Here is a 14,957-nt window from a genome sequence, read left to right as displayed (position 1 = left end):
GGTTGGGAGGGTGGACGTCCCACTTCTCCTTGGGTTCATCAGGGAAAGCAAGTGGTTCGTTGAGGACCACTAGTAGGTAATGGGGTTAAACGAATGTGCCGCCACCCTGCACTTACTGAGGGCACTCACAATGGACAAAAATCTCTCCGAGTGGGTAATACCCACACACGCCCTCTTTTAATCTAACCTAACCTGGAAATTCCTCCGGACAGATGATCCATGTAAATTTAATACATTTTGAGCGGAGACAGTGCGTTTATGAAATAAATTGTGAGAATGTGAATCACATTCCCACATAGGTCGTGTTCGAACTGGCAGCCAATGAGCCAAATCCATGGTTTTTTTTTTTTTTTGTTTCTGACTTAATCATCCATTTGTTTTTCACAAACGATTTAGCTTTAGTGAGCTGTCGATAGGTAGTAAAAATTGTTTATCATTTAGTATTTTTGAAAAACTAAAAAAAAAAAGAATTAAGCACATACTGGCTGACTTCCTAGCTAATTCGACCCCGCCAAAGGCACTCATCAGAAATCTTTGTACGTTTACGAGCACGAAAATAGCAATGGTAATTTTTTCAAATTTAGTCAATTAAATTCTTTTTTCATTTTCGATAATTTAAGAAAAAATTTCAATGAATTTTGTAACTGCAACTACGCAAACCAATCGCAAAAACATTTTCGAAACGAAAACTTGAAAATTTAAGATAATTTCGAACTTGTGTTTAGTTATCTGAAATTTTCGAGTATACTGTTTTGTAGTGCATGCTATTTAGTTTCTCAAAATTTGCATTGATTTTCGAAAAGTTTTTTTCCGAAGGGTGTGTACGAGAATTCTATATTTAAAAAAATTCAGGAAATAGTAAATAAAAATGCGAAATTTTTGTAAAACTAAACAAAAATGATATACATTTTTTTCGAAAACGTATTTTAGATTGTCTTGCATAGTTTCAGCTGAACAAATTCATGGAAGTTTTTTCTTAAATGATCGAAAATAAAAAAAATTTATTGACGAATTTTGATTTTAGGCATCATCCGGTCGCAATTATCCTAAGCCAGATAAATAATGTTGCATGTAAATGCAAAAACATAAGGAGCTTGGGATCGCCAGGGCCTGAGCTGCTAAAAAAACAGGATTACCCACGGCTAGGTTAGGTTGACAATATCGAGTTCAACTCTCAACTAGGGATGAAACGATATTAGTAAGCACATGTAGGTATCGGTGCTTTTGATCCGATAAGAGGAAAATTTATTGTCGATACTTTTGCACCGAGTACTGAATAGGTATCGGAAAAGAATTAGTTGTATCGATAGATGATTTATCGAGAAATGTATAGCCGCAAATACATATATCTTATTACACACAGTATGTGGATTGGTTGCGATGCAAAAAGTTAGGCATTGCTACCTCAAGGCAGATTTGCATAAACGTTTTGCACGCTTTGTTTGGCTTTGACCGCGCCATAAGACAACAACGAAATACATTGCCGCTTGCTTAGCTTTGAATCGACCAACGAGTTTTTGTCACGCCAGACATGGAACTCTTGCAGCGTTGCTTCGTTTTGACGCATTAACAAAAGTTAAGAATATTTTAACTGTAGCCGCGCTTAACATTTCAAAAAGTGTGTGTAGCAAGATATATGTGCGGCCATGTATTGAACTCATCTGTGAGGCGAAGCAACGCAACAAAGCATTCTATGTAAATAAGTTTGGTGCTGCCATCAAAGAGAAACAACGCGGCAAGAGTTTTTTGTAAAGCTGTGGTATGTGTGTGCAATAAAAACATACAATATCCACACAACAACTTTTCACTGTTTTTCACAAATATCTCTTGACAGGAGTAAAATTTTTGTTTTCCGCCTACGGATTATTGATACGCACGCATCTTTTAATAGTTATTCCCAGATTTTTCCACTTGTGTAGCAGACAATCCCTGTTTTGAATTATGTATTGCAAAAAAAAGCATCGAAATAAGTAAGAATCGGCACTTTCGGCACGGTACTTTTGCTCGATGCTACTTGCAAGTACGGGCATTCTGATGAGCGTGCCTCTGGCAGGCCCTAATCAGCTATAACGTTTGCCAGTATGTGCTTAATTCTTATTACTTTTCCAATAAATAAAAAATATAATCGTTTATTAAAACTTCTTATAAAACATGTTTAATGAAAACTTCAAGGCAAATGCATCTTTTTTTTACCTTGGTACCAATTTGTTGTTTGTTTTTAAAGTTCTAAAGAGCACCTTAATGATTTCAAATGTTGTTTGACCACTGCAGAAAAAGCAAGAAAAGAGCTCATAATATTTTTGTTTTTTTAATTTTCAGAATTTAGTCTGCCAAGTATTTTTAATTTTTTTAAATTAAATTTCATTACTGGTTTTGTTTAAAAATGTTGCAATGAACAAACGTTGTTGTATATTTTGTAAATTAATTTAATTAATTAAATGCCATCATTATTTGTTATTGTTAGATTTTATTCACTTAATTTGCATTTTCGAAAAAAAATATGTTACACGCTTTCAATATTTTGTTTTTATTTTATAATATTTTTTTACATTTAATTCGTATTTTTCTTAAAAACTGTTGTAAACTGTCACTTAATATGCTGCATTTGAAATTACCAAACTATGAAAATGTTTTTATTTTTTATTTATTTCCTGAACATGAATTGTTTACCGGTTGCACTTATGTAGTCTAAATCAATGCTAATTTTTCTTTTTCTTTTTGTTAATTGTATTTATTAATTTTAGTATTATGTATGTCTGTATATATTATATTAATTTACGTATGCATTGTTTTTTTTTGTTTTTTTTTTTTATGTAATTCAATTAATATTTCATAAATACTTGCATTAATTAAATTATTAAATGTTTTATTGTAAACTAATGTTGCGTCATTAAATATTTTGTTTTTTATTATTTAAATATTCCGCTAGCATTTACATTTCATTTTAAATTAATTATGTATATATAATATTTAATTAGTAAATATTTTTAACTAAATTGCATATTTTTTCCCTATTTTATGTTTTTTAAGTATTATTTATACAATGCTTACATACAATATTTACTGCACTTTGTTTTGCTCAAACATTTGCTATTGCTAATTTTTATTAATGCTTTTTTTTACATTTCGTTTTGTTTTGTTTTTTATTTTATTTTTATTTTTTGCTTAAACCAGTTTCTTTTATACATACATCATTGAATAACTGCTTGCTTGCGTTGCCAACTTTTTTTTTTTGAATTTTTTATGTTTTTTACAAAAATTTAATTTTCGATTAAGCACTTAATTGTATGCTAAGATTTTTGTTTGTTAAAACCCAATATTTAGTTTTTTTTTCTATGACATATGTAGGTGGCTTCGCAAGCAAACAAAATTTGTTATTTGCTCTTGTATTGCAAATTTTTTACAAATATTTTCGTAAAATTGTCAACAAAAATTTATTTTAACTAAAAATTTAGGTTTTTTATTAGGTATTTGTAAAACTAAAGTACATATATATATTTTTTTATTAACGTAGTACAGTGGTACAAATATTGTGTTTAACAAAATTTTCTGAAAATATTTCGAAATTTTAAATACATGTTTCAAACAAAAAAAAACAACAGTCAACTTAAATTTAAAAGAAATAAATTTAACAAAATATATTGTAAAAAAGTTTAACTGTGTAGTAACTGGGTTTAAATACTACATATACGTTTTTTATTTTTGAAGTTAACAAAATAAATATAAAAAAAAGCTATTAACTAGAAAAAAATTGAAAATCAAACAGTATACAAAATATATATTTATATAAAGTGTATAAGTTAATAGGTGATGCTTAAATAAATACTCAAATTTTTAAATTACACAAATGCAATAACATTAAAAATGTTTTTTGAAATTGTTTATACAACAACTTTTTAAATTACAGAAATAATCAAAAATTGTAGAAATAAGAAAGCATATATTAAAAAAAAAAAGTTCAGTTACCTTACCATGTACGAAGTATTGTAAACGTGTGTTTTGTGGGTATGCAATTTTCATATTCCAATTCAAAAATTGGAAATTAAAAATTATTATTTATTCAATCAACAAAACAAAAAAACTAACTTATTTTTTCAAAGCTTTAAAGGTTTTTAAAGCGCGCTATAGCGCATAGTAAGGTATCAATTGAACGGCATTTAAAAGATAGTATTCGAAAAAAATTTTAATTGAATTCATAATTTGAGTTCACAAAACAAAACTGAACAACTGTTAAAAAATTTAAATAATTAAAAAATAAAATTGCTTAAAATTAAAACCAGTAAGGACGGGACTCATATTTTGCATGAATGGAGCTGAACAATAATTTGCTCAAGTTAAAAAATTTGTACGCTGAAAGAAAAAACTGGTAAAATCCCCCATATTACCGGTCAATTTAACCGATATTTCTGTCAATTTGTATCTATCGCAAATAGCTGTTGAATAAAATTTTTGCACAAATTGTTGTTTCTGTATAGTGTTTAAACAGCCAAATCAACAACAAAAACGTTCATCAAATGCAAGCTAGAGCTCTGTTTAAAAACAACATTTAATATAGAATTTTGTTTCTAATTGAAAAACTTCTTTCTAAACATTTTGATATTGCTTTTCCAGGGCTTTAGGTATGGTAGGCGCAACACGCTACCATCACACCATGGTGGCGACCTAGCTCTGCTGCGTTAACTTACAATTAATAATATAACACTAAGAAAACCAATGAAAACTGTTAAAATAACAGATTACCATCAAAATTGGAATAATAGTGGCTGTTGATATGGCCGAGATTTCTGTGGCACGATAGTCAAAAGAATGAAGTATTAAAGAGCGCCGTGAGCGCAAGTTTCTCTTCAAAATAAGCTCGCTGTTGAAATGACCAATGAAATCACCTCTTTTAACAGAAATATTAGTTTGATTGGTTGAGAATTTGTAATTTTTACAGAATGTTGTTACCTTTTATTCTGTTGTAATACCTAAACAAATTTATTTTCTTGGCAAAAAAAACTCGGTTGAATTAACCATTATGCGAACAATTTTATTGAATGTCAGTTTAAGAATTTCAAACTTTATTTGTTGATTTACTACCTTCATTAAAATTACAATTTTCGAGTATCGAACCAAACTTAATAAGCAATTTCCTTTTCATAAAAGATATAGCTATTAATCGCTCATCATTTAAACCAGAAGCAATTCAAAGAAGGTAAATGAAATTTGATAGCTAATAATATAATGCATTTTGTCGTTCGGATAAATTAGCATTGAAGCATGTAGTTCAATTTCCAACAAGCCGACGGCCAATTTAAGGTCAAAATCTCTGAAAATAACATAACAGTGAAAGTACACCCTCGGGTGGGTCAGAGGGAGCCACCAACAAAGAGTTGGATCTGAGTGAAGGTGCTGTATGTTGAAACAAAATTCCGTCATGTATTGTGAAATCGGGTTTGGTAATTCCCAGATGCCTGCGCATGCCAAAACCACCTTTGTGCGATCATTTTCTTTGCCGATCTCCATGAATTCAGATGAGAAATCTTTTGGGAGCACGGTTTTTATACAATCTCGCAGAGGTAGGTAAGGTCGATCTTTCTTTTCTACTTAAGTTCATATAAGAAAGCAAGTAGTATACAAATTACGAAGTGGCTGGCTGGATGGCACTCACCGAGGACATACGAAATGGACAAAAATGACTCCGAGTGGAAGAAGGAGAAGTTCCCTTGTACGACCTTATCTAAGGCCTTAGGTGTCAATCTGGCAGAGGTAAGTAAGTTCGACTGTGAGTTCTATTCCAGCTCAAAAGGGAAAATATAAAGAACACCAATTAGTAGTGATTAGTTGCACGGCACAGACCTGAGTCAATCCAAATGGACAAAAATGAAGAATGGTTATTTACTTTGCATGCCCTCTCAACTCAATCTAACATAAGTTTGTGGGCATAGAAGGCGTCCTTAGGTGAAATCCGGCGGTCGGTATACTTTGAATATAGTGGGCGGTTACTTCTACTGCCTAATCCAAGCCCTTGGAGTACATGATTTTATCATCGCTCCAGAAAAAACATCAATCATACTTACACGTGCCCTTCTTGCCATGTGAAAAAAATTTAGAACCTTCCCTAATGAGATGACGCTTGAGTAGTGATCCGACTTATAGAAAGAACTCTATTACAGCACACATATGGCCTACACCATTTGCTAAAGCACTCCCTGTCTTAACATTTTCTTGAATTTCATTAAAAAGCTACCTACCTCTACAATATGATTAGGTGAAATAACTTTGCATTTCTCCTGAAATTTTTATAGAAATTGTTTTAAGTTTTTTTTTTAAATATCCAAAAAAAGGTAAGGCATTTTGGAAGTCCATACCTATATTCTACTCTGTTGTTTTTGTTGTACCCGTGCTTCGCCCAATCCAACGATAACTCAAAAATATGCCATATCACAAATATTCTCTAACGGGAGGCCGAGGAAACTTGCCGCAGTTTCAACAGGGTTGGACTAAAGAGATTTGGGTGTTAGAGGCATTGGTTCCACTTTACAATGGAAAAGATGGTTGGTGTCAGGGACATACATTGGGTATGTCGGGGTTGATTTTGGATAAATAAGAGTTTAACCTATTACAATATCCAGACCGAGATAAACCCAGAGTGAATCCCTGGGGAGTTTGCTTTCCTCAGCTGCGAGTTTAGGGCATTTGTCATTGAGCTTTCTTTGTTCTTTGGGCATTTATGTATTGGCATAGTAATTTGCCGACTTTTTGTAGATGTCTCCTCTATTTGGATATCTATCCTCCTCTTTAACACATCTGTACCTTTTCCAAGCGTTTTTGCATTTTTTAAAATACAATAAAATAAGTAACTATAAAAATAGTTTTTGAATTTTGCTTAATATTACATTGAACATTTGAAATAAATTCAAAACGAATTATTTTTGCGTATATTAACGAACGAATAAAAAGGGGTTTGGGTTATTTTATATAAGAGCTTTTAGGCCGGTGGTTTTTAAGCGAAAAACTAATGCCCCTATTACCGTTTACAACTCAACTTAGTTGGGTTGTAATTAAAACAACTCAACTTTAAGACAACTCAACTCCTGTTTGGTATTACGAATTACAACTTATTTCAGTTGAAATTGAATTGAGTTGCCAACTTCAGAAAGTGATGATTTGACAGATAAATAAACAGCTGATCAATTTGTGGCAGAAATTTAAGCATTTTCAAATGTGATTTTTTTATTAATATTATATGAAATCTATTTTATAATGACAAAAATGTTGGTGATTGACATTTCGCGAATACGGAAAACATTCGCGTGATCATTCCAATCCCTTGGAACTACCAAGCACCAAGTAAGAAAATGTTTAAGTGACAAACAAATAATGAGTTTCATATGAAGTCATTTTGCAGATTTGAAAGGAAGCATTTTACTCAGTACTAAACAAAATTAAGGACCATTTCCGCATACGCGTTCGTATTTTAAAATTATGCGCCATACTCCGATTCCTTGCTGACGGCAGCTATCAAATATGATGTGGAAATGATTTTGGTGTTGGACTGGTTTTAGATATTATTGAGGAGAATATTTGTGCGAAGTAGATTAAAACCCAAACAGAAAAAACTGTATTTTACTCAAATAGGATTCCCAGGAGTAGTGATAAGTATCAATGGGACTCGCATAATTATTTCACCTATTTTGGCTGCATCCGAACTGCGGCCAGCCTCGTCCAACTAAGGTCAAAAAGTTATTCAATGTAATTCGTTTAAACTTTGTTTTTTCTAGAAATGTGTACAAAATTGTTGATTATTGTTTGATTAAAAAAGGTTTAACTACCGGCTTTAAATGTTTTGCTTTTTTTTTGGTAACGTTTTATAAGCCCGTGCACCATCTAACTCTTATCAAAGGTGGTATCAAAAGACGGGTTTCCATCTCCGTTTTTAGGATTCGAGAGCGGAAATTAAAAATTTTATTTCTTTTGAAAGATATTTACAAAGACCCACAAAATGGCCCGAGGGGGTACGAAATATGTGGCCCGTTCCACAGTTTTTTTTTGCACAGAACATCTTTTTGCGTTGGCGGCCTTTGGCCGCGATTCGCAAAAATAACTCTGGTTGAGTCCAACACCTTTCTGCATAGCTGTGTGCAAAAAATCTGGCAAAATACAACAACCACATGAAATTAGATTTTATTAGAAATAAAATTTTTAATTTTTGTGGTAATTTTTTACGACAGCATGACACTAATACGTGTCCAAAAATATCGAGAGAGGTATTAAACGATGCGTCTTGGCATCAGTATTAATAATCCAAAGGCGGAAAATAAAAATTTTAACTCCTTCAAAAGATATTAAACAAAAACCGAAAAAAGACAACAACATTACAACAACCACATGAAAATCGCCAACTTCAACTACAAATATCTCCGGACAAGAGATAAAATGTTTCTTTTCCGCCTTCGGATTATTGTTCTCGAGATTAATACGCGTCTCGATATTTTTGGACGCGTATTAGCAGTGCCATGCTGTCGCAAAGAATTACAATTTTTGTTTTCGGATTCTTAAATCGGAGGTCGAAACGTGTCTTTTGATATCAACTTTGAACATCTTTGTTAAAAATTAAGTGGTGAACCGTCTTCTAAAACGTAACATTTTTTCAAAACAACTGCAAAATTGCATGAGACAACTGCTAGTAAGCAGTTGTAAGATTTTGACATCTTTGACAACTACACCAACACAAGGTTGTAAACGGCAATGCCACAAAAAGTTGTAAGACTAGACAACTCAACCGAAATTTTTTTTGGCAGGTTGAGTTGTAATCTGTAATACCAAATTGCGAAATTTCAACTCAACCAGAGTTGAGTTGTAAACGGTAATAGGGGCATAAGTTTTCCTTTATCCTCATACGCGTTTCGGTACATTTTGTACCTTCCTCAGGGAGATCACTTTTTATTAATAACATAAAACAATTATTTTCAAAAGAAACATTTCACACAACATTGAGAATTTCACTTACATTACATTCAATTAAATTAAAAAAAAAAATTTTCAAAACTATATAAATATATTCGCGCTGCATCCTTTTCGTTGCTCATCTCATCACACTGTGTGCTTTTTGATTGCTGTGAAGTAAGCACAGTTGATATTGTCTACATCCTCTTTGAAGTTCACACAGTCTTTTATTCTTTGTTGTATTCGCAAGCCCTCTAATGTTAGCCTTGTTTTTGTTCTTCTTTCTATGTCCAATATACGCGCATTCGAAAAATCAGCTGAGTGATTGTGTATTGATAGGTGTTGCGAAAGTGCCGTAGAGGTCTTTTTGTTTCTTGCGTCTGTTTTGTGTTCACTGATTCGTATTCGTAATGATCTTTTTGTTGTCTCTATATAAATTTTGTTGCAGTCTTCGCCAGCTTTTCCCTTGCATTTGATTTCGCTTAAAAATCACCGGCATAATAGCTCTTATATAAAATAACCCAAAAACATGATAAACATTGGCCAATCAAACAAATGAATAAAAAGGGGTTTGTTTAGTTTGCTCTCAATGGAAGATAACAGAGTACAACAAAATGAAAACTTTTTGTTGTAACAGAGATAAAACGGACTTGGTATCATTTTTCTGAACGTACTTTTAGTCCAACACGTCTAAATAATTATTTACTTGCACTTAAGGGTTAGGGTGTGGCAAGGGATTTTTGGTGAAGTAGTAAAAAATCTGGAAGTTACAACTTTGGTGTCCTAGAATATATTACTTCCTATACAAAGCTTAACATTTCATATTAACACTTCAACTCCCCACGATTAGTCCTTCCATAGTTTTTTTTTTTAGCTCAGAAAATAAAATGCTGAATAAAGCTTTAGCAACATGTTGCATCAGCGCGTAGCAACTTCCTGGCGCCTCCACGAAAAAGGTCATCGAGTGTTGGAATTTCTAAGTTACTTATTTAATAAAGATCAATATTCTTTCGGAACAAAGCTTAAACTATTCATGATTCTGCACACATGACCGAAAGACACTTTGTCACCAGTTTAACCTTTAATGAATGAAAATGAAAACTAAACTAAACGAGCTGAACTGAAAGTTTGTCCAGAAAAGTTTTTCGGCGCGATGCCAACATTCAAAAAAATAACTTGGTTAGGTTGATTTTAAATTTTTGTTGTACTGTGTAATTAAAACTAGTTATAAAAAAATGTTAATTACTTAATATTAATAAACTTTAAATCCTAACTAATAAGAAAAAAAATTAGTATAGTAACTTTAGACAAGTTTAAACTTAACTCTAATTGAAAACAACGCAATAAAGTTTTAGCGAAAAAACATAACGAAAGTTATTATACATATCGAATCTTTTTCTTTTCTCCTAAAATAAATATGCAAAATAAGTATTGATCTTAAGCGATCAAAGCATTTTGGTATAAAAAAAATTTTTAAAATAATAAAATTCAACTAAAATCATGCAAAACTTTTGACTTAACTAACGTTGGTTGTTGTAGGCGTGGCTGTGGTCGCCGATGGAGCAGCGCTTATATCTGTTTTGCATTTGCTAGCGCTGGTGCTGCTGCTGCTGCTACCGCCGACTGCTGCCGTTCCAACGCTGCCGTTACCACCTGTAATGCTCTTGCTGTTGTTGCTACTGCTAGAGTTCATATTCATATTCATGTTGTTGCTGCTGTTACTGCTGTCCATAGACCAATCCCAATCCTTACCCTTCGGCCGAAATTTAGACGATTTGTGATGATGATGGTGATGCAGTATATGTGATGCCATCGTTGACGAACCGCCACTGCTGCCGCTGTTGCTGTTGTGATTATGCGTTGATAAGTCGCCCGATTTCGTATTTGTCGATTCCATTGCATTCTTCGGTGACTTTTCTGTGCTTGCTGTAAATTTTCTTGATTCGCCAACGCTACTATTGGATTTGGAAGTTATCGTGGGTCCATTTGTTATTAGACTTGAGGCGGTGGATGTTTTACCAGCCCCTGCGGCGTCTGACGCAACAATTGGAGCATCAGCTGCGCTTGTATTGGTGCCATCATTACTGTTATTTGAATATGGCATTAGTAGATCGTCACAATCATATTCCCAATTACGTTCACAAAATTTCTTCTTGTAATGCTTTTCAGACGAAGATCTCGATTTACGTTGATATTTCAATGGTATTTTTAACTTATTATTGCCATACGGATCTGCAGCAGTAGTGTTTGTTAATGTAGCTGCAGGCGGTGTTGGTGTGGGTGTCGGTGTTTCGTTGTGTACAGCAGCCATAGCTGCGGCTAAAGGTGGCGTCGGCACTGCTGCATTCGGGCTCGGTGTGCGCGGTAAACCAATATCTGAGAGTGGCGGACTGTCAATGGCGCCAGCATCGACCGGTGATGCAGAGTTCGTTTTTAACAACGTTATCGGTGGCATCGAGGTAACATCCGACGAGTGTGATGATTTCATACTGCTATCGCTAAGTTGATCCATAGATGATATGTGACTACTACCACCGCCAACACCGACACCATGCTGATGCAATAACAATGCATGATGATGATGCTGCTGATGGTGGTGTTGGTGTTGATGTCCATGGTGACCGTGCATATAACTATTGACGCCACTACCGCTGGAACTTACACTAGCACCACTTACACTGCTCACACTGACACCGCTTGAACTACTCGTGCTGCCAGCACTGCTACCTCCACTACCCATGGGCATGTCCAATTGTGATGAGGTGGATGATGTGGAAAGAAATGTGCGTCCCGCATCCGAATTGCTGCTACTGTGAGTTATACCAGAATCGGGTGAAGTATTGCAGCTAATCGACGATGGTACAATGTCTGTGTCAATTGAACGACGCGTTTTATCTAACTCGGTGGAGGCGAAGGCTACCAAACGATCGAAACCTGAACTAACGCGGTGTTGCCAGTGTGTTTCATCATCGGCGATGACGTCATCTAATTGAATAGAACAAATCGGAGAAAAAATTTAAATTAGAGTCAGCAATTAATTGTAAAAATTCTAGTTGTTAGATTTTTAACTGTAAATGTTGTCTTGTGATTTTTTTGTATCGTCTTTTGTTAATATGACTGGAAGCGTGAATGTATTAAAGCGTTGAACAATTGAAAATGAAGTTAAGTATTGAAATGGAATAAAAACAAAACTGCGTGAGGGTCCAAAGAGGAATAGACTTGATGAGGGTGAAAATTACTAACACTAAAGCGCCAATATGGTAGTTTTGCCCGTGCAACAGCTTATCCAACATTGAATAGCGCCTCATCGAACCCCTCAAGAGACCCCAGAAATATGGGCTGAACTGGCGGTTTGTGACACCCTCTCAAAGTAAACAAGGTAGGTAGACACTACGGAGTAGTGAGCTTAAATGCTAATATAAAATCGGGTAATCGTCTACCGCATGATTTTCATATGAGTGGTAATCCTGCAAGAGAAACACAGTACAAAAGTGGCCGTAATAGGTCAGTGCGGTGTGAGTGAAGAAAACATGCAGTAAAATAATGATGAGATTTACGTGGAGTTTATTCCCCTCTTTCTATCTCTAGGAGTGTTTGCAGGGATTGGGAGTTTACTCTGTACTACCGACTCTTTGTTTAGTGGCAGTACAAAATAGAAAGTACACTAAGAAAATAAAGTGGAAGCTTTGAAAACCAACCCTACAACAGCACTGTAGTATCCAAGCACATAGCGTTTGCGATTCCAACGAGACTTAGGGTAGATTGAACGCGCATCGTACGGCCATAGTATCACAGCATTATCTCACATTGGGCGATTCTGCTGGCGTGCCTCCGCTTAGATGGTGATTTTAGAGCCATAATAGAAGTGGAGGGTGCGAAAAAATCAAAGCTACGATAAACCTATACATCGATGTTTCGCAACTAATAGAAGATGTAGAGCTTTGCGCCCTACCATACTGATTCGTTAATAAGCAGGGCCTGTATCGTGTTATGCGATCACGTATCGAAAAGCAATTTCACTTAAATAATAAATCAGAAACTGTCAAAAGATTTGTAAAAATGATAATAAATTATGGATCTAATGAGGACTAGAAGTCACAATTTCACATATTTCCCTAATCCAATTGCCCATTTCAGAGCTATTGCGATTTAAAAAATTTATTTCGATCACGGATCGTATAACGCGATACGCGCCCAGATCGTAAAAACGGCCACAGTGATGGCCGGGATCAAAGCAGCAAAGATACTGGAAAGATACTGAATAGCTGTAGCCGAGTTAATTGTTACCAGGCATGGTTAACCAACGAACCGATATCATTTCGTTACGATAATGACTTTGTTTCGTTTATTAACGTTGATTATCGTAACGAAATGATATCGGTTCGTTGGTTAAGCATGCCTGATTGTTACCTTGATAGCCGGCCGACCATTAAGGCAATGGTGACACCATTTTCTGATCTGGAAACACTGTCGGGGGTCAAAAAACTTCTAGTAGTTGCGAAGAGGGCACATTTCTTAGATAACACAGGTCCTGGTTTTAAATAGGTGATTTTTCAGTTTGATTCAACAAACTTCTCATATCACTATGGGCGCATTCAGTCTATATGAAGTGTTTACGAAGATCCCATGCGATCGTTTCAAGGTTCAAAACTCACTTCGGAAAAAACTGGCTGATCCGTAAGGACCTCGCATTGGTTGAATGTGTCCAAAATGCTATAGGGTAGCCTAAGAGCAAGTACTTTCATTATGGCCTGACAAGAGGTAAAAAGGTTCAAACTACTCGAATAAGCACGGTTCTGTCTCTCATAATTAAGAATCTGTACTTTGTTTGGAAGTTTGAACTCAATAAGCCCTTCAATTCACACAATTAGACCAATTGTTTCATTCATTAACTCTCTGTGTGAAATTGCTATTACCAAATCTAATACTGTTTTCATACAAATTTATGCCAAGTTTTTGAAACATTGAAAAATTTAACCCATTGATTGAGCTTAACTTCGAGAATCTGGACTTTCTATGAAGATATCCAACTCTGGATGAAAATCCCGGACCCATATAGTAATATCTCTAAATCTCGTTACAATTTTAGATTAAACTTTTTTGATTTTAAACGGTCTTATTTAGCTTGACTTTGGGTAGCAGCGCCGGCCGTTGCGAACGAATTTTGTAATTAAAATCTATGTAACTTCCAGATAAGCTACAAGCTTGAAACTTGGAATATAGTTCAGAACCCGATGACAATGCAATAATAAGAAAAAAACGATAGGTGGCACATGGATCGAAATATTTCAAAAAATCGTATTTGGTTCATATTTAGAACACATATTACATACATGAATAGAAATCGAGTGAAATTTCTAAAAATGTCAGGCGTAGCATAACCTGATTAAAGTTCAGTTGGTCTTACTTATGACTATCAATAGAAATTTTGGCACGTCCAACGCTTTTATTTAATTGTCCGATCAACCCCACATTGACGAGGGGTTTGATGACTAGTATCTAGGACCTACATAATTATTTTCTAGCTTTTAGTATTATTATTACTTAATGTAAGTATTGCTTTCAATAAAACCGTTTAACATACATTTTTTCTTTAATTATTTTATTTCGGCTTAAGAATAAATGGAAAAATTTCAATACAAATGCCCAATTAGGTCCATATACTGAAATTTAACGGAAAATAAATTTGCTTAACAATCATGTCGAGAAAATCGTAGTTCCTAATCTGATCGGAATGTTATTATTAAGTTGTTGCCGTGGCATCTAAAATAAGGAGTCCACAATGTTACCAGAAGTTTGTTCAACGACGAAACTTAAAAGCCTTAGGGAATTTAGGACCAGGGCACAAAACGTGCTCGATGTTGTTGTTGTTGTAGCGATAAGGACACTCCCCGAAGACCTTGGGGAGTATTATCGAGTTGATGGTCCTTTGCGCGATGCAGATCCGGTACGTTCCGGTACCAAGGCCGACCATCTCCGGAACGATTTGTTATGGCCACATGCGACCTTTTAGGCCATTCCGCCCTCCC

The 14,957-nt window shown here is 34.6% G+C and overlaps 1 protein-coding gene, 1 long non-coding RNA gene and 1 pseudogene across 21 annotated transcripts in view; 1 reads left to right on the top strand and 2 right to left on the bottom strand.

The window, feature by feature from the left end:
* The window catches only part of LOC137237443 (glycerol kinase 3-like), a 277,790-nt pseudogene that overhangs the window by 148,592 nt on the left and 114,241 nt on the right, over positions 1-14,957 (bottom strand).
* On the top strand, positions 6,999-7,825 carry LOC137236603 (uncharacterized). The gene is made up of 2 exons (XR_010948515.1): positions 6,999-7,332; positions 7,391-7,825. It is a non-coding gene; the product is annotated as an uncharacterized lncRNA (long non-coding RNA).
* Positions 10,114-14,957, bottom strand: part of gpp (grappa) — a 276,164-nt gene continuing 271,320 nt past the window's right edge. For all 20 annotated transcript variants that reach the window (XM_067759416.1, XM_067759401.1, XM_067759410.1 and 17 more), the window contains one exon: positions 10,114-11,913. In XM_067759416.1, coding sequence (XP_067615517.1) covers positions 10,445-11,913 — 1,469 coding nt within the window. In that variant the 3' untranslated portion in view covers positions 10,114-10,444. The remainder of the gene's footprint in view (positions 11,914-14,957) is intronic.

This window comes from Eurosta solidaginis, chromosome 1 (genome assembly GCF_040869045.1).
Source record: "Eurosta solidaginis isolate ZX-2024a chromosome 1, ASM4086904v1, whole genome shotgun sequence".
Taxonomy (NCBI): Eukaryota; Metazoa; Arthropoda; class Insecta; order Diptera; family Tephritidae; genus Eurosta; species Eurosta solidaginis.
This window is presented reverse-complemented; position numbering and strand designations above follow the sequence as displayed.